The 24,430-nt window shown below is 45.0% G+C and overlaps 1 protein-coding gene across 1 annotated transcript in view; it reads right to left on the reverse strand.

The window, feature by feature from the left end:
- The window catches only part of LOC114663989 (adenylate cyclase type 2-like), a 592,666-nt gene extending 568,843 nt beyond the window's left edge, over nucleotides 1–23,823 (reverse strand). The window contains 1 exon segment of the mRNA XM_028817967.2: nucleotides 23,254–23,823. Within this exon segment, the coding sequence (XP_028673800.2) occupies nucleotides 23,254–23,553 (300 nt within the window). The 5' untranslated portion in view covers nucleotides 23,554–23,823.
- Nucleotides 23,824–24,430: the final 607 nt, after the last annotated feature.

The following is a 24,430-nucleotide window of genomic DNA, read 5'->3' on the forward strand; positions in this document are numbered from 1 at the left end:
TTTGTTGCTAGAATGTAATATATTCAAATGTGGGGGTTTTGTTGTTATGATTATTAATGTCAGCCTTCCTCGTCTGCACTCACTGCATGATCTCAGATGCTTCTTCGTCATTACGTTCCTGATCACCTTGTGCAGGTGTCAGTCCAGCGGCCCCTGCTCTGGATAACTGGGTTATGAGGAGGATGGATGGAATGGAATGGAATGGAAGGATTACTGCTGCAGTACAAGGTGCTGGATAGGATATTAGAGATGGGAACGATGCCACACAAATATCATTATCAGCATCACCATTATATTCCAGAGTGCTGGTTTATTTATTGGTACAATGTAATGTACTGTAACAGAAGGTAATACAATGAAACGTACTGGCTATATATGAAAGGCACTATATGAATAAAATGTATCGTCCATCCATTATCCAACCCGCTATATCCTAACACAGGGTCACGGGGGTCTGCTGGAGGCAATCCCAGCCAACACAGGGCACAAGCCAGGAACAAATCCCGGGCAGGGTGCCAGCCCACCGCAGGGCACACACACACACACACACACACATTAGGGCCAATTTAGAATCGCCAATGCACCTAACCTGCATGTCTTTGGACTGTGGGAGGAAACCGGAGCGCCATTATCATTATATTCCCGATTACTGTTTTATAGAATATAAAGTAATGAGCATAATATTGACAGATGAGAAAGGCGCTATGTAAATACAATGTATCATCATTTTATTCCTGATTCTTTCCTAATTTATTGTTAGAATGCAATTGTTGTAAATGTAATATTTATAGACAGGCAAGGCACTACATACATAAAATGTGTCATCATTATATTCTTTATTCTTGCTTTACTCATTGCTAGAATGTAACAGAATGAATGTAATGTTTATACATAGGTGCTCTAAAAATAAATTATATTCCCACTTATTGCTTTGTTCATTGTAGAATGTAATAATAATAATTCATTTTATTAATAGGGCGGCACGGTGGCGCAGTGGTAGCGCTGTTGCCTCGCAGTTAGGAGACCCGGGTTCGCTTCCCGGGTCCTCCCTGCGTGGAGTTTGCATGTTCTCCCCGTGTCTGCGTGGGTTTCCTCCCACAGTCCAAAGACATGCAGGTTAGGTGGTTTGGCGATTCTAAATTGTCCCTAGTGTGTGCTTGGTGTGTGGGTGTGTTTGTGTGTGTCCTGCGGTGGGTTGGCACCCTGCCCAGGATTGGTTCCTGCCTTGTGCCCTGTGTTGGCTGGGATTGGCTCCAGCAGACCCCCGTGACCCTGTGTTCGGATTCAGCGGGTTGGAAAATGGATGGATGGATGGATTTTATTAATATAGCGCCGCTTCCTTGCTCAAGGCACTGAATGTAATGTTTATACAGGTGCTGGTCATAAAATTAGAATATCATGACAAAGTTGATTTATTTCAGTAATTCCATTCAAAAAGTGAAACTTGTATATTAGATTCATTCATTACACACAGACTGATGTATTTCAAATGTTTATTTCTTTTAATGTTGATGATTATAACTGACAACTAATGAAAGTCCCAAATTCAGTATCTCAGAAAATTAGAATATTGTGAAAAGGTTCAATATTGAAGACACCTGGTGCCACACTCTAATCAGCTAATTAACTCAAAAGCCTTTAAATGGTCTCTCAGTCGAGTTCTGTAGGCTACACAATCATGGGGAAGACTGCTGACTTGACAGTTGTCCAAAAGACGACCACTGACACCTTGCACAAGGAGGGCAAGACACAAAAGGTCATTGCTAAAGAGGCTGGCTGTTCACAGAGCTCTGTGTCCAAGCACATTAATAGAGAGGCGAAGGGAAGGACAAGATGTGGTAGAAAAAAGTGGACAAGCAATATGGATAACCGCACCCTGGAGAGGATTGGGAAACAAAACCCATTCAAAAATGTGGGGGAGATTCACAAAAAGTGGACTGCAGCTGGAGTCAGTGCTTCAAGAACCACCAGGCACAGACGTATGCAAGACATGGGTTTCAGCTGTCGCATTCCTTGTGTCAAGCCACTCTTGAACAAGAGACAGCGTCGGAAGCGTCTCGCCTTTGGACTGCTGCTGAGTGGTCCAAAGTTATGTTCTCTGATGAAAGTAAATTTTGCATTTCCTTTGGAAATCAAGGTCCCAGAGTCTGGAGGAAGAGAGGAGAGGCACAGAATCCACGTTGCGTGAGGTCCAGTGTAAAGTTTCCACAGTCAGTGATGGTTTGTGGTGCCATGTCATCTGCTGGTGTTGGTCCATTGTGTTTTCTGAGGTCTAAGGTCAAAGCAGCCGTCTACCAGGAAGTGTTAGAGCACTTCATGCTTCCTGCTGCTGACAAACTTTATGGAGATGCAGATTTCATTTTCCAACAGGACCTGACACCTGCACACAGTGCCAAAGCTACCAGTACCTGGTTTAAGGACCATGGTATCCCTGTTCTTGATTGGCCAGCAAACTCGCCTGACCTTAACCCCATAGAAAATCTATGGGGTATTGTGAAGAGGAAGATGCAATACGCCAGACCCAACAATTCAGAAGAGCTGAAGGCCACTATCAGAGCAACATGGGCTCTCATAACACCTGAGCAGTGCCACAGACTGATCGACTCCATGCCACGCTGCATTGCTGCAGTAATCCAGGCCAAAGGAGCCCCAACTAAATATTGAGTGCTGTACATGCTCATACTTTTCATGTTCATACCTTTCAGTTGGCCAACATTTCTAAAAATCCTTTTTTTGCATTGGTCTTAATTGATATTCTAATTTTCCGAGATACTGAATTTGGGACTTTCATTAGTTGTCAGTTATAATCATCAACATTAAAAGAAATAAACATTTGAAATACATCAGTCTGTGTGTAATGAATGAATCTAATATACAAGTTTCACTTTTTGAATGGAATTACTGAAATAAATCAACTTTGTCATGATATTCTAATTTTATGACCAGCACCTGTACATACAATTAAAATGTATCATCATAACCATCGTCATTATCGATCCGTTCTTTGATTTCCTAAGCCGTGTATCCAGGGCTTTGTTATGCGGCAGCCGCAGCCAAACCCAGCAAGCTCCAGGTGAAAGGCAGGAGCACCAGTAGGAGTGGGCGCCAGTCCACCGCAGGGCGAACACACACACAGACAAACACACAAATTAGGGTCCAGTTTGGCGTCACCAGTTCACGTAACCTGCACGGTGATGGCTTGTGAAAGGAAACTGAAGCACCCGGTGGGGGCAGCCGAGAAACAAACCCCTTCCCGGTCAGCGACCACTGCACCACCATCATCATTGTATTCCTGACTGCTGATTTATTCGTTGCTAGAATGTGATGTAATAATACTATCTAATCTAATAATACTAATAATTAATAATAATAATTTTTAATTAATTATTATTTAATTTTAATTATTATTTAATTATTATTATTATTATTATAGTAACTATAATTTCTTACTACTCAAAGCGCTTTCCACGCCTGGAGGACCAGGGAAGCGAACGCGGGTCTCCTGACTGCGAGGCAGCAGCACGCAGTGCACGCAATGTGTAGCGCTATAGATGGCGGTTTTTCATTGGATTATAATTTTCCTCAAACTGATATTTCCGATTATTACTTCGTTCCTTTCTAGAAGGCCATGCGGTGAATGTCGTTGGCTCATTCTTGTCACCTGCACATCCGTTGTCACTGCAGTCCCTCTCTAAACAACGGGATCGCTGGACTGGCAAATCTGAAAGACTCCGTCGGAACGGAGCGCAGGTACGTGTTGTGTGTGGAGTTCGTCAGGTAAGACACACTTGGTGTTCTCTGTTCATTCAGATGAAGTTTTGCATTTGGACACAATTTTTTTTTCTTCTTTTTGAAAACAGATGGATGCTTCACAACCAGACTCGCAGACCAACAAAAAAAAAAAAAAATTGACACAATTTTGAAGGCGCTTAAACATTTCTAACAGGCACCTCTAAGTGTTAACGATCCCAAACTTGCTCAGATACACGTGCAGTTTTTATGATAAGAGCCCCACGCGGCACATGGATTTCCCACACGACTGTATCACTCAAGAGCAAACATGCTTTTAAAACCACTGCTGGTCTATTCAGTTCAGCTCAATGAACCACTAAATGTAAAAAAAGACGTTTACGCTGTGCTGCTCAGCGGAGCGTTTGGCGACCTTATTATCTGCGCCTCCCCTCTAATGCATTTTAAGCATCTCGATGTGCGTCCTTACCTGCGTGACTCATCCTCGAATACGGGGACTTCACGTCAGCCACTGCAATCACATGACTCCTTATCATATAGCGCCTCACAGATCGCATATTACTAAACAGAACAAATCCAGATAAGCCATCACCCACCTAATGAACCAATCAACCGTCATGATATATAGCGCCTTCCAAAATGGAAATTACAAAACCTGAAATGCACCTTATTGAAAAAGTACTCGTGCAACTTCAGCTTAGCCAAACACTAAATGAATAATCAGTCTTCATGGCATGTAGCATTTTACAGAAAGGGCAACACAAAGCAATAACCTAAATTAGCCTTCAGCAAAATGAGTAAATTAACCATATAGCGCCTTACTGAAAGGCCGCTGCAAAAGCAATAAAAGTATGAGAGAAAAAAAAACATAACTTCAAATTAGATATCAGCCAAATGAATTATTAATCAGTCATCATGTCATATAGCGTCTTTCAGAATGCACACAGAAAAAGTACTCACGTGACCTAAATTAACAATCAGTCAGCAGAACAATTAATTTGTTTATGTTATATAGCGCCTTTCAGAATACCCACTACCAAACAGAAAACGTGCTTAAGAGTATGTAACTTATCAACCGTTCAGATGGCTAATCCAGCGTTTCTCAACCTTAAAGTATTTGCGACCCGAGTTTTCATAACAGTTTTAATCGCCCCCCCCCCCCAATGTTTTTTTGAAGGAAGCCCACTAATACCAATTTGTTCTTTTTTAATTAATGATATATCATAGATGCATATTTTATTATACCTACTTAACTTTTATCGACATTTATTTAACTCAATATTTATTTTTCTAGTATCAGAATGCAGTTTAAGTTCATTTGTTTTGGTTTCAATAGATGTATTTTTCATATTTTCTATTCTTGTTTTCTTTTTTTCACACCCCACAGATTAAGAACCACTGCACTAAGCAATCTTTAAGTCATATAGTGCCTTGCAACCATTCAAAGGTATAATCAATCTTTGTCATATAGCGCCTTGCAAAATGGTCTCTACAAAACCAAAAAGGCACCGTGCTGGAAAAATACTCGTGCAACTTCATATAGCGCCTTACAGAATGGACAATACCAAACAGAGAAAGCACTCACGTGACCCAAATCAGCCTTCCGCCAGTAGAATGAGCAATCAGTCATGATGTCATATAGCGCCTTACAGAATGGGCGCTGAAAAACCAAAAAAGCATCATAGGAAATAAAAAAATACAGCATGTAACTTCAGATTAGATATCAGCCAATGGCATGATTAAAGTCTTTATGTCATATAGCGCCTTTCATAATGCACACGACCAAACAGAAAAAGTGCTTAAAGTATGTGACTTCAGATTAACCATCAACCATTCAAATGACTTATCAATCGTTATGTCATATAGCGCCTTTCAGAATGCACACAACCAAACAGAAAAAAAATACTCACGTGACCTAAATTAACAATCAGTCAGCAGAACAATTAATTTGTTTATGTTATATAGCGCCTTTCAGAATACCCACTACCAAACAGAAAACGTGCTTAAGAGTAACTTCAGATCAGCAAATCAGACGTTCAAATGGCTAATCCAGCGTTTCTCAACCTTTAAGTATTTGCGCCCCGAGTTTTCATAACAGTTTTAATCGCGCCCCCCTAACGTTTTTTTTGAAAGGAGCCCACTAATACCAATTTGTTCTTTTTTAATTAATGACTTATCATAGATGCATATTTTATTATGCCTACTTAACCTTTATCGACATTTATCTAACTCTATTTATTTTTCTAGTATCAGAATGTAGTTTAAGTTCATTTGTTTTGGTTTCAATAGATGTATTTTTCATATTTTTGATTCTTGTTTTCTTTTTTTCACACCCCACAGATTAAGAACCACTGCACTAAGCAATCTTTAAGTCATATAGCGCCTTGCAACCATTCAAAGGTATAATCAATCTTTGTCATATAGCGCCTTGCAAAATGGTCTCTACAAAACCAAAAAGGCACCGTGCTGGAAAAGTACTCTTGTAACTTCATATAGCGCCTTACAGAATGGACAATACCAAACAGAGAAAGCACTCACGTGACCCAAATCAGCCTTCCGCCAGTAGAATGAGTAATCAGTCATGATGTCATATAGCGCCTTAGAGAATGGGCGCTGAAAAACCAAACAAGTATCATAGAGAATAAAAAAATACAGCATGTAACTTCAGATTAGATATCAGCCAATTGAATGATTAAACAGTTTTTATGTCATATAGCGCCTTTCAGAATGCACACGACCAAACAGAAAAAATACTCACGACCTAAATTAGCATTCAGTCAGTAGAACAATGAATTCGTGTTTATATTATATAGCGCCTTTCAGAATACCCACTACCAAACAGAATACGTGCTTAAGAGTATGTAACTTCCATCCATCCATCCATTATCCAACCCGCTGAATCCGAACACAGGGTCACGGGGGTCTGCTGGAGCCAATCCCAGCCAACACAGGGCACAAGGCAGGAACCAATCCCAGGCAGGGTGCCAACCCACCGCAGAGTATGTAACTTCAGATCAGCAAATCAACTGTTCAAATGGCTACTCAGTCTTTAAGTCATATAGCGCCTTACAAAATGGTCTCTACAAAACCAAAAAGGCACCGTGCTGGAAAAGTACTCGTGCAACTTCATATAGCGCCTTACAGAATGGACAATACCAAACAGAGAAAGCACTCACGTGACCCAAATCAGCCCTCCGCCAGTAGAATGAGCAAAGTCATGTAACCAAAATTAGCAATCCGTCAGTAGAACACTTAATTCATGGTTATGTCACATAGCGCCTTTCAGAATACCCGCTACCAAAAAGAAAAAGTGCTTCAAGTATGTAGCTTCAGGAAAACCACAAACCATTCAAAGGACAAATCAATCTTTGTCATATAGCACCTTTGAAAAATGAACTCTACAAAACCAATATAAGCAATGTGCTGAAAAAGTACTCGCATTACTTCAGATTAGCCCAACACTGAATGATTAATCAGACTTTAGGTCATATAGCGCCTTACCGAATGGACGCTGCTAAAGCCAAAAAGGAATCATAGAGAGAAAAAAAAAGTCGAGCAACTTCAGACAAATAACAGCATACTGTAGCGATTGTAACCGCTAAGTTTATAGTGAAAATTGTACTAATGATTGCATGTCAACCCCAAACTGTCTTCAGACCCCTTTCCACGGCGCAGAAAAATAACTTCCACTAATAAAAGTGATTTTAACAAAAAATCACTCAGAGAAAAGATGCAGCAAAAAAAAAAAAAAAATTAATACCTTATCTACAATCCCACAAACTCCAGTATACAGTGCATCTGGAAAGTATTCCCAGCGCATCACTTTTTCCACATTGTGTTATGTTACAGCCTTATTCCAAAATGGATTCAATTCATTTTTTTCCTCAGAATTCTACACACAACACCCCATAATGACAACGTGAAAAAAGTTTACTTGAGGTTTTTGCAAATTAATTAAAAATAAAAAAAAAATTAAGAAAGCACATGTACATAAGTATTCACAGCCTTTACCATGAAGCTCCAAATTGACCTCTGGTGCATCCTGTTTCCACTGGTCATCCTTGAGATGTTTCTGCAACTTCATTGGAGTCCACTTGTGGTAAATTCAGTTGACTGGACATGATTTGGAAAGGCACACACCTGTCTATAGAAGGTCCCACAGTTGACAGTTCATGTCAGAGCACAAACCAAGCATGAAGTCAAAGGAATTGTCTGTAGACCTCCGAGACAGGATTGTCTTGAGGCACAAATCTGGGGAAGGTTACAGAAAAATTTCTGCTGCTTTGAAGGTCCCAATGAGCACAGTGGCCTCCATCATCCGTAAGTGGAAGAAGTTCGAAACCACCAGGACTCTTCCTAGAGCTGGCCGGCCATGTAAACTGAGCGATCGGGGGAGAAGGGCCTTAGTCAGGGAGGTGACCAAGAACCCGATGGTCACTCTGTCAGAGCTCCAGAGGTCCTCTGTGGAGAGAGGAGAACCTTCCAGAAGGACAACCATCTCTGCAGCAATCCACCAATCAGGCCTGTATGGTAGAGTGGCCAGATGGAAGCCACTCCTTAGTAAAAGGCACATGGCAGCCCACCTGGAGTTTGCCAAAAGGCACCAGAAAAAAATTCTCTGGTCTGATGAGACAAAGATTGAACTCTTTGGTGTGAATGCCAGACGTCACGTTTGGAGGAAACCAGGCACCGCTCATCACCAGGCCAATACCATCCCTACAGTGAAGCATGGTGGTGGCAGCATCATGCTGTGGGGATGTTTTTCAGTGGCATGGACTGGGAGATTAGTCAGGAAAAAGGGAAAGATGACTGCAGCAATGTACAGAGACATCCTGGATGAAAACCTGCTCCAGAGCGCTCTTGACCTCAGACTGGGGCGACGGTTCATCTTTCAGCAGGACAACGACCCTAAGCACACAGCCAAGATATCCAAGGAGTGGCTTCAGGACAACTCTGTGAATGTCCTTGAGTGGCCCAGCCAGAGCCCAGACTTGAATCCGATTGAACATCTCTGGAGAGATCTTTAAATGGCTGTGCACCGACGCTTCCCATCCAACCTGATGGAGCTTGAGAGGTGCTGCAAAGAGGAATGGGAGAAACTGGCCAAGGACAGGTGTGCCAAGCTTGTGGCATCATATTCAAAAAGACTTGAGGCTGTAATTGCTGCCAAAGGGGCATCGACAAAGTATTGAGCAAAGGCTGTGAATACTTATGGACATGGGATGTCTCAGTTTTTTTATTTTTAATAAATTTGCACATATCTCAAGTAAACTTTTTTCACGTTGTCATTATGGGGTGTTGTGTGCAGAATTCTGAGGAAAAAAATGAATTTAATCCATTTTAGAATAAGGCTGTGACATAACAAAATGTGGAAAAAGTGATGCGCTGGGAATACTTTCCGGATGCACTGTATCTATCTATCTATATTATATAGTGCCTTTCATCTATCTATCTATCCATCCATCCATCCATCCATCCATCTTGCCTTTCATATATATCCATCATCTAGTGCCTTTCACATCTATCTATCTATCTATCTATCTATCTATCTATCTATCTATCTATCTATCTATCTATCTATCTATCAGCCTTACTGAAACCTTCACCTCTCTATATTTTCAGATATTGTGTGATGGGCACAGGTGAGCTGGTCATGTGGCACCTTGTTTTGTGTCTCATTATTGTTTGGCAGCTAATTATAGGAAAAGAAACAGCTAAGGGGCCTGAGTCAAGTTAATTAAAATGAAGGCAAAATAAGTTAATTAGCAGCAAAAACTAATGAAGAAGATGGTTAGAATGAAAACCTGCAGCCACTACGGCCCACCAGGCCTGGAGTTTGCCACCCCTGCACTAGGGACAATTTAGGACCACCAAAGCACCTAACCTGCATATCTTTGGACTGTGGGAGGAAATCCACGCAGACACGGGGAGAACATGCAAACTCCACACAGGGAGGACCCGGGAAGCAAACCCGGGTCTCCTAACTGCAAGGCAGCAGCGCTACCCACTGCGCCACCGTGCCGCCCAGAACAGGTGGTAATACTTTGAAATAGATCTCTATACCATACAGTGCCTTTCACAGGAGATGCAACCAAACAGAAAAAAAAGTTACTGGTGTAACATCAATTAGCCATCAATCAGAAAAAAATGATTTATTCATTTTTATGTTTTATAGAAATTTACAAAGTACACACACAACAAAGCAGAAAACACACTTAAGGTATGGAACTTCTGCTTTGCCATCAACCAATTAAACAAACAATCAATCTTTATGTTGTATAGCGCCTGACAGAATGCGCTGTATCAAAGAGAATAAAACAAAAGGTTCTCATGTGTTTGTTCCCCCAGTCCACTGGGTGGCAGCACCCCTCGGGCGTAGCTCCCGTTTTGACACCTGCAGGATTGCATGTCAGTTGTAATAAAATGCATTATTATTATTATTATTATTATTATTATTATTTCTGGAGTGCGTCATGTTACAAGGGTCCATTTCCAGTTGAGCTTCAAACTTCTGTCAGATGGTCTCAGCTGATCCTCAAGCACCCTCTGCTATAATGAAGGTTTCCTATTGGATTCTAAGATGGTGAGCTGCCCACTCTCTAATGCAGCAAAGCAAACCCAAACCAGCTTGCTTTGCAGTTGGTTTTAGGATTTTCTGGTCGTGCACCATCACCAAACATGTCTTCTTGTACTGTGGGGTCAGACAGCTTTTTCTTTATCTCATCTCTCCAGACCTCATTGTTCCAGCAGTTTCAATTTTTGCTTAGATGTTGTCAAAGATGAACAAAAGGAGCCACAGAAAGGTTTGGGGCAACCACCCGTATATTGTTCCTGGCCACAAAATGGATTGCAAAATTGATGTACAGATGTGAAAGGGTTCCAAAACAGAACTGAATTGCTGAGGTCAGTGACGTCGTTGGGCCCGGAACGGGAAGTGACGTCGTTGGAAGTGACATCATCAGGGCCAGGTGGAATTTCCCGTAAGTGGTCTGCAGTGGAAAGAGAGAAAGGATTAGTGCACTTCGCCACCCCCTGGTCTAGCGTGGAATTGCCATCATTCAGGTTCTTTAACTGCCTCCCAAATGCACGTGGGTGACAATGTTCATATGTCAATGTTGGTCTTAACCCGGGCAACAAAGTCTTCTTCCTGGCACCAATCCCCCCCCATTTGTGTGGCCGGTAGACGCCTGTACTTTGATGTCATCAGTGGCAAGAGCTACCTGCAGGTCCAGTGACAACATTCTGAGCTCCTTAGCGACTTCTTTCAGCGTCTCGTGTTTTGCTCCCAGGCTGAAATTGCTGTAATGTCCCGGCCTGGAAATCTTCTGCCTTGAAACTGAACCCTGATCACCCAGGCAGCAGTGCTAAGTCATTGTGCCCACGTCAGCTTGTGTTGTTCTTCTGGATAATAGACTTTGGAATGGTCCGCAATATAAGAGGGGCTTCCTAAAAATAGCAGACTACCCTAACAGCATTACAATTCTTGGGGGAAAAAATAAAACAAACTTCAGTTTTTCATGTTAAATGGTCGTTTGTACAAGAAGAATCTTCACATTATAAACAAGATATTCAAACCCAGCATCAAACCCACTGAATCCAGTTCAGACACCCAAGGATCAGAGCAAATCCCAGCAACATGAGGTGTACACAGCAGCTAACCGTCACTTCCAGTGGCTAATTTAACCCAATCAATAGAAGAAGGGAAAAAAAGAAGATCCACATGGAGGATGGACAAAGTCTTCACAGAGAAGGGTGGTCAGGCTGGCTTTGAAACCCCAGGCTTCTGGAGCTGGGAGACAACAGAGCTAACAACCGCCGTGCTACTACAATGCAAGGGAAAAAAGAAAGGCGAGGCAGAACATTACAGGGAGATGGCAGAACGTCACGATGTGTGATGGACATCCCGGCCGACACACGAAGAACGCTAGATGGCGTCGTCACTGCAGCCTAGAGGTGCCCTGGATTCCCGCAGGGCACCATGGGAGTTGGAGTTTGGCTTCACAACCATGCTGGGTACCGTGGGTGCCACCGTGTGACGCTGCAGGGAGACGAGGGGATTTTTGCTTCCCGTATAGCCTTGAAGTACTCCCAAGTCACGGGGACGGAAGAACAGAAGTAGATAGATAGATAGATAGATAGATAGATAGATAGATAGATAGATAGATAGATAGATAGATAGATAGATAGATAGATGTGAAAGGCACTATATGATAGATTAGATAGATAGATAGATATGAAAGGCACTATATGATAGATAGATAGATAGATAGATAGATAGATAGATAGATAGATAGATAGATAGATAGATAGATAGATAGATGTGAAAGGCACTATATGATAGATTAGATAGATAGATAGATATGAAAGGCACTATATGATAGATAGATAGATAGATAGATAGATAGATAGATAGATAGATAGATAGATAGATAGATAGATAGATAGATAGATGTGAAAGGCACTATATGATAGATTAGATAGATAGATAGATAGATATGAAAGGCACTATATCATAGAACATCACAATGTGTGATGGACATCCCGGCCGACACACCCAGGACGCTACATGGCGTCTTCCCTGCAGCCTAGAGGTGCCCCGGATTCCCGCAGGGCACCATGGGAGTTGGAGTTTGACTTCACAACCCTGCTGGGTACCGTGGGTGCCACCGTGTGACGCTGCAGGGAGACGAGGGGATTTTTGCTTCCCGTATAGCCTTGAAGTACTCCCAAGTCACGGGAACGGAAGAACAGAAGTAGATAGATAGATAGATACGAGGGTTGTTTCATAAGTTTTGAGACTTTTTTAAATATATCCAACATGGTTTGGTCAATTCCAAAGAAAATTTTTACTCACATAACCTCGTCATTTGGCAACACTTCAGTGCTGCTCAACATACTCTCCCCCGATTTAAATGCTCTTTTTCATGCGATAAATCCAACGATCAAAACTGACGAAAATCAGGTTCAGTCAGTTGGTCAAGCTGCTCTTCCACCGCAGAAATGTGGCTGTCCCTGTCCTCAAAATCCATTCCTTTCAGCTCCTTCTTCACCGTCGGGAACAGCCAGAAGTCACAGGGTGCCAAATCTGGTGAATAAGGGGGCGGATGAAGGACTTCAATCCCAGATTTGGCGAGGAACTCAACAGTTTTGTTTGACTTGTGGGGTGGCGCGTTGCCATGGTGAAGGATGAAGTTTTTCAAGGTGCGATTAGGGCGACCTCTAGTGAGATTTTTGAAAACATCTGGAAGGCACAGGGTTGTGTAGACATCAGAGTTCATCGTCGTGCGTTCAGGACGTGGAACTGAAGCAATAATTTTTTTGTAGCCAAAAAAGACGGCAAACATGGTCCTCTTGGCTGACCTTTGGCGCCTGGCTTTCAGTGGAGGAAGGCAACCTTTTGGACCCCACTTCGAGCTCTTTTTCTCATCTCCATCTGTAGCTGGGTGGGCCAAAAATTTATTAGAAGATGTGAAGGGATTGTAGAACAATAGAAAAAAATTTCGTCCGCCTCCGATGACGGCAAGTGACCAAGTCTCAAAACTTATGAAACAACCCTCGTAGATAGATACTTTATTAATCCCAAGGGGAAATTCACATACATTCAAGTACTTCCGGGCTGAAGAAAAAAAATACAAGTCTCCATCTAACCCGGAAGTGCTAATGAATCACATGGACAGAAGGACAGGAGCACTTCCGGGTCAAGAGCTATATAAAGGACTGCTGCAGACCTAGCAAGTGAGCCGGAGCTGGGGGGTAGAGTGACGGAGCTGCTGGGAGGAGAGGAGGAAAAGAATTGAATTATTGATTTATTGTGTATTGTGGTGGTGCTTTGAAGGCACATTTATGGAAGAAAAAAGAAATTAAAATATTTCCTGGTGCTTTTACCTGGTGTCTTGGACATTTGTCTAGTGGGTCTGAGGAGCAACAGCACCCTCTAGTGTCACACCGGGCACTGCCCGATAGTGCCAATGCATCACAATGCCCACTCACAGACCGACACTGGCTGTCCACAGACTTTTATCTGCTGCTTCAAGATGTCTGTAAGCCAGGGGGTCTCCAACTGCGGTCACGGAGCACTACTGTGGCCAAAGGTTTTCATTCTAACCCTTTTCTTAATTAGCAATGAAAAGTGGTTTCTAATTAACTTCCGTTGCTTTAATCGTAATTGACTTGCTGTTTAAGACGGAGACCCCTTTAATTATTTCTTGTTTTCTTAATTAGGAGCCAAACAATAACGAGATACAAAAGAGAGTCGACACATCACCAGCTGACCGGCGTCCATCACACAATATCTGAAAGTCAAGACAGGTGAAGGTCTTTGTAATGCTGATCCGCTAAGGTTCATAAAACATTTTGACGGTGGTCTAAGCAGTTCTGGAAATGTCTGATGTGGCAGAATGAGAGCAGCAAAAAGCCATGGAATTAAATAAAACGGCCTTAATTAACAACAAGAATCGGCTTCTAATTAAGAAACTGGTTAAAGTGAAACCGGTTTGGAGTTTGAGGTCCTGACTTAGCTGGTCATCTGTGGGCTCACTCACTGCACATCGCATTTCTGTTTGGGTGCCATGTAAGGACAATTGAGGCACTGAATCATAAAAGAGGCAATTAAAATGAAGGGAAAAGGAGTTAATTAGCAGCTAAAAGTGGTCACTAATTTAGAAAAGGGTTTGACTTAAAAACCTGCAGTCCCTGCAGCACACCAGGAACAGAGCTGGAGACCCCCGCTTTAAACAAAGAGGAAGGAGTCTGAGTCAGTTCTCTTATAGAAACTGCAGTTAGAGAGAGGCTGGCACAAGAGTTAGCCAATAACTAAGTGGTGCCATTTATTTTTTTAATTTTTTCTTGTGATCACAGATTAAAGAGACACCTCATGTTTATATACTCACACAATAGATATTGTGAACATTCCAGCCTGGATCACAGACAGACACCGGGACACACAGAAGTCCCAAAGCACACGTCATTTATTTACAGAGTCCCAACAAGCACAAACACACCTTACATTTCTCCCTTTCGTTTCTTCTTCATTATCATTCTCTTTCTCACTGTCTTTCTTTCTGTTCTACTCTCCCTCTGGAAAGCTTCGTCCTCCTCCTCCCAACTCTGGCTCCAGGAGTAGTATCTGCTGGACCCTTATATAGGGCACCCGGGGGTGCTGCTGGAAACACGTCATCAGACACCTGGAGCTGCTCTCCAGGGCTCAGCAGTGATTGTAGCACCCCCTGGCGGTGCCCCCGGATCCCAACAGGGCTGTACCAAACTCCAATTCCCATGAAGCCCTGCGGGAGTCCGAGGCACCGCTGCAACCCAGGGGGACTGCCATCTAACGTTCTGGGGGAGGTAATGCTCTGGCCACACTTGCTCCTCTGGTGCTCCCAGAGTGGATTTAGATCGAGTTTTTTTCTATAATTTGCTTGAATATTCCAGTTGATTTTGTGACTTCTCTCATCGCGCTAAGAATCACAGTCCGCTTGCAGGAGTGATATATTCGCGCTAATCCAAGAGCTGGAGCCAGGCAAGGCCCTCCTCACTGTGCTCTTTCACTATTACAAGGGCGGAGCCGCAGGGGACAGCTAGTATTTATATATATATATATATATATATATATATATATATATATATATATACACACACACATTATATATATATATATATATCCATCCATCCATCCATTGTCTCCCGCTTATCCGAGGTCGGGTCGCGGGGGCAGCAGCTTGAGCAGAGATGCCCAGACTTCCCTCTCCCCGGCCACTTCTTCTAGCTCTTCCGGGAGAATCCCAAGGCGTTCCCAGGCCAGTCGAGAGACATAGTCCCTCCAGCGTGTCCTGGGTCTTCCCCGGGGCCTCCTCCCGGTTGGACGTGCCCGGAACACCCCACCAGGGAGGCGTCCAGGAGGCATCCTGATCAGATGCCCGAGCCACCTCATCTGACTCCTCTCGATGCGGAGGAGCAGTGGCTCTACTCTGAGCCCCTCCCGGATGACTGAGCTTCTCACCCTATCTTTAAGGGAAAGCCCAGACACCCTACAGAGGAAACTCATTTCAGCCGCTTGTATTCGCGATCTCGTTCTTTCGGTCACTACCCATAGCTCATGACCATAGGTGAGGGTAGGAACATAGATCGACTGGTAAATTGAGAGCTTGGCCTTGCGGCTCAGCTCCTTTTTCACCACGACAGACCGATGCAACGCCCGCATTACTGCGGATGCCGCACCGATCCGCCTGTCGATCTCACGCTCCATTCTTCCCTCACTCGTGAACAAGACCCCGAGATACTTGAACTCCTCCACTTGGGGCAGGATCTCGCAACCAACCCTGAGAGGGCACTCCACCCTTTTCCGGTTGAGGACCATGGTCTCGGATTTGGAGGTGCTGATTCTCATCCCAGCCGCTTCACACTCGACTGCGAACCAATCCAGAGAGAGCTGAAGATCACGGCCTGATGAAGCAAACAGGACAACATCATCTGCAAAAAGCAGTGACCCAATCCTGAGCCCACCAAACCGGACCCCCTCAACACCCTGGCTGCGCCTAGAAATTCTGTCCATAAAAGTTATGAACAGAATCGGTGACAAAGGGCAGCCCTGGCGGAGGCCAACTCTCACTGGAAACGGGTTCGACTTACTGCCGGCAATGCGGACCAAGCTCTGGCACTGATCGTACAGGGACTGAACAGCCCTTATCAGGGGGGCCGGTACCCCATACTCTCGGAGTACCCCCCACAGGATTCCCCGAGGGACACGTTCGAATGCCTTTTCTAAGTCCACAAAACACATGTAGACTGGTTGGGCAAAACTCCCATGCACCCTCCAGGACCCTGCTAAGGGTATAGAGCTGGTCCACTGTTCCGCGACCAGGACGAAAACCACACTGTTCCTCCTGAATCCGAGGCTCGACTATCTGACGGACCCTCCTCTCCAGGACCCCTGAATAGACTTTTCCAGGGAGGCTGAGGAGTGTGATCCCTCTGTAGTTGGAACACACCCTCCGATCCCCCTTCTTAAAGAGGGGGACCACCACCCCGGTCTGCCAATCCAGAGGCACTGTCCCTGATGTCCATGCGATGTTGCAGAGGCGTGTCAGCCAAGACAGTCCTACAACATCCAGAGCCTTGAGGAACTCCGGTCGTATCTCATCCACCCCCGGGGCCCTGCCACCAAGGAGTTTTTTGACCACCTCGGTGACCTCAGTCCCAGAGATGGGGGAGCCCACCTCTGAGTCCCCAGGTTCTGCTTCCTCATTGGAAGGCATGTTAATGGGATTGAGGAGGTCTTCGAAGTATTCCCCCCACCGACCCACAACGTCCCGAGTCGAGGTCAGCAGCGCACCATCCCCACCATATACAGTGTTGACACTGCACTGCTTCCCCTTCCTGAGACGCCGGATGGTGGACCAGAATCTCCTCGAAGCCGTCCGAAAGTCGTTCTCCATGGCCTCCCCGAACTCTTCCCATGCCCGAGTTTTTGCCTCAGCAACCACCAAAGCCGCATTCCGCTTGGCCTGCCGGTACCTATCAGCTGCCTCCGGGGTCCCACAGGACAAAAGGGTCCCGTAGGACTCCTTCTTCAGCTTGACGCATCCTTCACCGCCGGTGTCCACCAGCGGGTTCGGGGATTGCCGCCACGACAGGCACCGACCACCTTACGGCCACAGCTCCGGTCAGCTGCCTCAACAATAGAGGCACGGAACATGGCCCATTCGGACTCAATGTCCCCCACCTCCCTCGGGATGTGGTCGAAGTTCTGCCGGAGGTGGGAGTTGAAGCTACTTCTGACAGGGGGCTCTGCCAGACGTTCCCAGCAGACCCTCACAACACGTTTGGGCCTACCACGCCTGACCGGCATCCTCCCCCACCATCGAAGCCAACTCACCACCAGGTGGTGATCAGTTGACAGCTCCGCCCCTCTCTTCACCCGAGTGTCCAAGACATGTGGCCGCAAGTCCGACGACACGACCACAAAGTCGATCATCGAACTGAGGCCTAGGGTGTCCTGGTGCCAAGTGCACATATGAACTCCCCTATGCTTGAACATGGTGTTCGTTATGGACAATCCGTGACGAGCACAGAAGTCCAATAACAAAACACCGCTCGGGTTCAGATCAGGGGGGCCATTCCTCCCAATCACGCCCTTCCAGGTCTCACTGTCATTGCACACGTGAGCATTGAAGTCTCCCAGCAGAACGAGGGAGTCCCCAGAAGGTATGCCCTCTAGCACCCCCTCCAGGGACTCCAAAAAGGGTGGGTACTCCGAACTGCTGTTCGGTGCATACGCACAAACAACAGTTAGGACCCGTCCCCCCACCCGAAGGCGAAGGGAGGCTACCCTCTCGTCCACCGGGGTAAACCCCAATGTACAGGCTCCAAGTTGGGGGGCAATAAGTATACCCACACCTGCTCGGCGCCTCTCACCGGGGGCAACTCCAGAGTGGTAAAGAGTCCAGCCCCTCTCAAGGAGATTGGTTCCAGAGTCCAAGCTGTGCGTCGAGGTGAGCCCGACTATATCTAGCCGGAACCTCTCAACTTCGCGCACAAGCTCAGGCTCCTTCCCCTTCAGAGAGGTGACATTCCACGTCCCAAGAGCCAGTTTCTGTAGCCGAGGATCGGACCGCCAAGGTCCCCGCCTTCGGCCACCACCCAACTCACACTGCACCCGACCTCCTTGGCCCCTCCCATAGGTGGTGAGCCCATGGGAAGATATATATATATATATATATATATATATATATACACACACACATATATATATATATAGTGGAATATGGCTGGCCGCTCATCCTGGCCAATACCCCCAGGCCACCAGGTGGAGCCCTTCTTGCAACACAGAGGTGTCCCAATGTTCCAGCAGGGCATCATGGACAGTGGAGTTTTACATCACAGCCCTGCTGGATACCATGGGGGCCTCCAGGGGACACTGCAGGAAGGAGCAAGGACTTCTATTTCCCCTATAACCCGTAAGTATGTCTTAGTCACAGCGACAGAGGAAATGACGTACTTCTGGAATGAAGAAGAAGAGTTTTGATCTGACCCGGAAGTGTTAGGAAGTCACATGGGCTGAGGGTTCAGAAGCACTTCCGGGTCAAGGACTATAAGAGACTGTGAGAGATCCCAGACAGGAGAGCTGAGTCAGGAGGAAGGGTGGCAACGCATCTGGGAGTGGAGCATTGATTATTGTGTATTGATTGATTAGTGTATTGTTTATGAGTATTGTGGAGTGGAGGGTGCTTGGGGCACTGTATTGTCCGTATAAATATTATTATTGGACTTTTATCTGGTGTCTGGCGTCTGATCCGAGGGTTTAAGGGAGCGATAGCGCCCCCTATCTGTCACTATACATATATATATATATATATATATATATATATATATATATATATATATATATATATATTCATTGCATTTGTAGTCTAAGTCTCGATGACCTGAATTGTGTGGGCGAAACATATGTTGCATACTCTTTGCATTATTTGACAGTAAACTATGCAACATTCTATGATCTGCTTCTCCCAACTGAAAGAGGGCACCGTGATGGATGTTTGCCGAATGGCAGACCAACCACAAGTGTTACCTGGTAGGTAACCACCCACACAATTCAGGTCGTCGAGACTCAGACTACGAATGCAATGAATATATATATATATATGTATAGTGACAGATAGGGGGCGCTATCGCTCCCTTAAACCCTCGGATCAGATGCCAGACACCAGATAAAAGTCCAATAATAATATTTAATTACTCCATACCTTCAGGCTGTCAAATAAACGAACCACACGCTGTGGCACAGCGTAAAAGTGCTTCGTCTCTGATGCTGACATCCGAGATTCGATCCCCGAGAGGGGAGCAGTAGAGTGTGTACGCCTGATGAGCCCAAATGTGGGCGAAACACGTATCGCGTACTCTTTGCATTATTTGACAGTAAACTATACAATATATATATATATACTGTCACACATGTGCGCATGGGAGGCAGCTGAAAGGCTTGAGTAAGGGGAATTCCAAGTCATACCGGGATGTGGCAGAGTGCACTGACTCTTTTTCTCCCTTTCCTGCAGACCATCCACGGGAGAGTCCACCTGGCCCTGTTGACATCACTTCCAGGTCCGAGCCTACAAAGGAAGACCTTGCCGGCTCCGGCCCCTTTGATGTCACGTCCTGGCTCGAGCCCATGGCTGAAGACCCTCATGAACCCGACCCATCTGACTTCACTTCCTGTCTTCCCCTTTAAAAGCCTACACCTTTCCCCTCTTCCCTCAGTTCTGTATTGGACTCGGTTTTGTGCACATCAGTGCTGTTATACAGTTTGCAACTTTGCAGCCGGGATACCAAATATACGGGTGGCTGCCCCAAACCTTTTTATGACTCTTATGTCTGTTTTTTGCGACAACACACACACATTATATACTATATATATATATATATATATATGTATATGTGTGTATGTATATTATATATATATACAGTATGTATGTGTATGTGTGCATGTATATTATATATATATATATATATATATATACACACACACACACACACACACATATACATATATATACACACACATTCATACACATATATTTTAAAACACACACACACACACACACACTTGTAATATTTGAATGTTACATAGATACAGATACTGTATAGTTATTGATATAGACATATTCAGTACTGTATATTAGGTGCTCTGTGCCTGCAGTCAGTGAAGAGCACTATACAAAAGTAAACTGAATACACAGCAGGACTGGACTGACTGAACTGACTTGAAGTAGTTTTGCATATGTCATGTTATATACGGGGCGGCACGGTGGCGCAGTGGGTAGCGCTGCTGCCTCGTAGTTGGGAGACCTGGGGACCTGGGTTCGCTTCCCGGGTCCTCCCTGCGTGGAGTTTGCATGTTCTCCCCGTGTCTGCGTGGGTTTCCTCCGGGCGCTCCGGTTTCCTCCCGCAGTCCAAAGACATGCAGGTTAGGTGGATTGGCGATTCTAAATTGGCCCTAGTGTGTGCTTGGTGTGTGGGTGTGTTTGTGTGTGTCCTGCGGTGGGTTGGCACCCTGCCCAGGATTGGTTCCTGCCTTGTGCCCTGTGTTGGCTGGGATTGGCTCCAGCAGACCCCCGTGACCCTGTGTTCAGATTCAGCGGGTTGGAAAATGGATGGATGGATGTTATATACGTTTACAGAGTCATTATTGCCATATATAAAGATTACAATTAAACTTTTACCTGCATTTCCTAATTGGCGTGTGGTGCCATGTTTAGGGAGGACAAACTTCTGTTTTCTTCTACACAAAAACTGACCAGAGTTTTTAATGATAGGTATGTAGAGATACAGTATATATAGTGTAGGGGTGGGAAAAAGTAGGTTTATTCTTGTATTATTTATTTATTTATTATTGTATTATTGGTCTTCTTCTTGTTATTAAAGTGTGCTTGAGTGTAGCAAGGAGACTACAAGATTGTGTAAATAATGAAAACCAGCAATACGAGCCCTTAAAAGATGGCACCTAAGATTACAAGTGCATTCTTTTGAGTTAATAAAGTTAATAAAGCTAGTGTACTCATCTTAACCTGCACGTCATTTTTCCATTCAAACAACTGTCAACCTGCTTTTGCCCAACCCTGTATTTATTTGAATGAGATATATTATCTATGAGACATTGGGTTAGAGATGCACATTCATGCTCTGAGCCTGCACTCGGTGGAGAGTGCTATAGAAAAACAAACTGAGCTGAACACACACACACACACACTGTATACACGTACATGCATATTATATATTTGTTTTACTGTATAGTACATTACTTGTAGACCTTCTTCATCATAACAAATTCTTTAAACATGGGTGTAAGACAGGAAACGGACACAGACAGGGTGCCAGTCCATGGTAGGGCACACTCACACCTCTCCAAATGCCATTTAACTCCCAAATAACCCATCATGTACAATTTTTAACAAAAACCCAAGTACCCAGACGAAAATTCACAGGAACAACAGGCTGACGCCACACAAGCAACAACTGGGCACCAGGATTTGATACCAGCTTGCTGAATCCATACAGCAGGACTGCAAACAAACGAGTCCTCATGTCACCCTATGCACGCAAAAAATACAACGTGGTATAAGCAGCCCTGCTTAAGCGAGTTCGGGGGTGACAGAGTGCTGCAGCTCATCCCAGCAGCAGCGCATATCAGGCCGGAACTGGCCCCGGACAGGGGGACAATTCATGCACATACCCACTCAACTGTACTTGCCTGTGCTCACAAAAGTGCCAATTTAGAATCACCAGGTAACACATCTCACACACACACACACCTTAGGGATATGGCAGGAAAGCAAAAAGAAATCCCTGAAGAAAAATACCATCAGACACAAGGAGAACAGTCAAAATACACAAAAGACATGGGGAGCACATACAAAGTCCACACAGACAGCCAGAAAGCTGGATTCAAACTCATAATAAATACACACACAGACATACACATATATATATACACACACACACACACACACACACACAGTATATATCCACTTGTTATCTACAGTATTTATCAAAGACTCTGCTTGGGCAGCACAACGAGACATGGCTAAATGATACAGTATAGGTGGCCCATAAAGCCTCTTTTCTAAAGTGCTACAAATACATGCATATATGTTTATACATAAACTTTTGTAGTAGTTCTAGAATGTTGTGTACATTGTAAATGGTTTTATATTAGGAGACGTTTGTCATTTCATGAATACAAGAAGTCTGAAAAGAATAAGTTGCCCTGTAAAGATCACCCACTACAAGCGTTTCCATCCAGGTGTCCTCATCAGTCTTCCACTATTTTAATGCCCTTCATAACAGGCAGGGTGGTATTGTGGTGAACACATTGGATTTTAAACCCACCAGGTTGTGGGTTCCAATCCTGCCACTGACATAGTATGACCATGATGAGCTCACTTCACTTCTCTCTGCTATAACTGGAAAAAAAACAAAAGAAATGGATCCACCTGCATCTCAGATGTTGCAAATCATCTTGACTAAAGTGTCAGCCAAGTAAATAAATAATCATAAAAACAAGTAACAGAAGGCTACTCAAGACAACAGGAAAATGAAAGCCCAAGATGAATGACAAGCACCCTGCAAAAATGTCCTGCAAAACACAGAAGGGAGCACAACACCACAACGTGTCCAGTCTGAAAGTTCCAAGAACTTGTTTACCCCTCCGCCCTTTACGATTAGACATGTCACCCACGGGTGGTGCTGTTCTTCATTGTATTTGTTCAGTTTGGGCACACCTGGAGCAGGAACAGGTTATCCTTTAACTGTTTAAGGAGTCCCGTACTGTAGGTACAGCTCACCCCCCTCAGACCCCGTTTTTTTGAATCTCTCCATTTGCTGACCTGCCACTCCATGACACTCTGGTCTCAACACTTCTAACATACACGATCCAAAGCCCGGCAGGCACACCTCAGCGGTCATCACAAATTCACTTCTGCGTTTTTATGACAGCTTTAAGGTTCTTACCAGTCCAGACGCAAAGAACACCGCCAGTAAAGCCAAGCAGGCACCCATCACAATCAAAAGCAGGAACACAATCAGGGGATGCTGCTGGCTCATGCAGTAGTACGACTCGTAGAGCCAGTCCGTAGACTTCTGTTTCCCGGCCGCGCTCTCAGTCCTGTTCTGCAGATAGCGTCTCCCTCGCATTGCCCCTCGCCACATGGAATCGGAGTGGGACTGCCGTGCCCGCTCCTCGTCCGTAGCTCCTCTTTGAAATTCACAGAAGCTGCCCGCAGCCGATGTACTGGGAGAAGAGCTTGGCATGTAGGCTGTAGCATCGTTCAGGAAACATGTTGGACTGGAATAAAGTGAGTGACGAAGACGGAGGGAGGGAGGGGTAGACGGAGACGGAGAGGGAGGGAGGGAGTTTTAGCAGCTCTAATGCATCAGGCAGTAGAAAGTCCTCTCCAGCGCTGTTTAAGTCATACCAGTCGGCAGGAGCGAACGAACGAGCGAGCCAGCCGGCAAACTGCGGGCACGTGTGTGCGCCGCTCGGCGGACTTGGAGGACGGGCTCTGTGTGTGTGTGCGCGCGCGCGCGTTTCTGTGCGTGCACGCGCAAGCGCGCGTCAGCTATACAGTTCGCCACTCTTTCAGTTTTAATTACTGGGCACAAGCTCCTGAGGGACCACCGCTGCTATTGACTTCCACCTCGGCGTCTCCTTCTTCATTCCGTTGCCTTGCCTATACAAAGCCAAGAAGTAGTACCCAAATCCCAAATCCGCCACCCGGAGTAAATGAAGCAAAACAGAGCAATAAATTCATAAATGTGTAGCCCGCCCCAACCCACTGAGAGGTGTAATTGCAAAGCACGTAAATTAGCTGAGCTAACCGTCTCCTAACCCCGAGGTGAAACGGACAAACGGAATGACGACTCTGTAATTAACGCAAAGGGATGTCAGGCAAAGGTAGTGGCGACATGCCCGTCTGCGCGGAGTCGTCTTGGGCCAGTGAGCGGCGCGGCGAGACGTGGGCAGCGGTGGCGTTTGAGCGGTAAGAGCTGGTGGGGCAAAAGAAGTGAGTCGCGCCCCACGGTTATTGAACTTATTATGAAATATTTACAACAAGCTCGAGCTTTGTCTTCTTAAGACTTACAACGTCATCGTGTCAAATTTGACCTGGTTTTCAATTCAGTTTGTTTT

The sequence above is a fragment of the Erpetoichthys calabaricus genome, chromosome 13, assembly GCF_900747795.2.
Source record: "Erpetoichthys calabaricus chromosome 13, fErpCal1.3, whole genome shotgun sequence".
In the NCBI taxonomy this organism is placed as follows: Eukaryota; Metazoa; Chordata; class Cladistia; order Polypteriformes; family Polypteridae; genus Erpetoichthys; species Erpetoichthys calabaricus.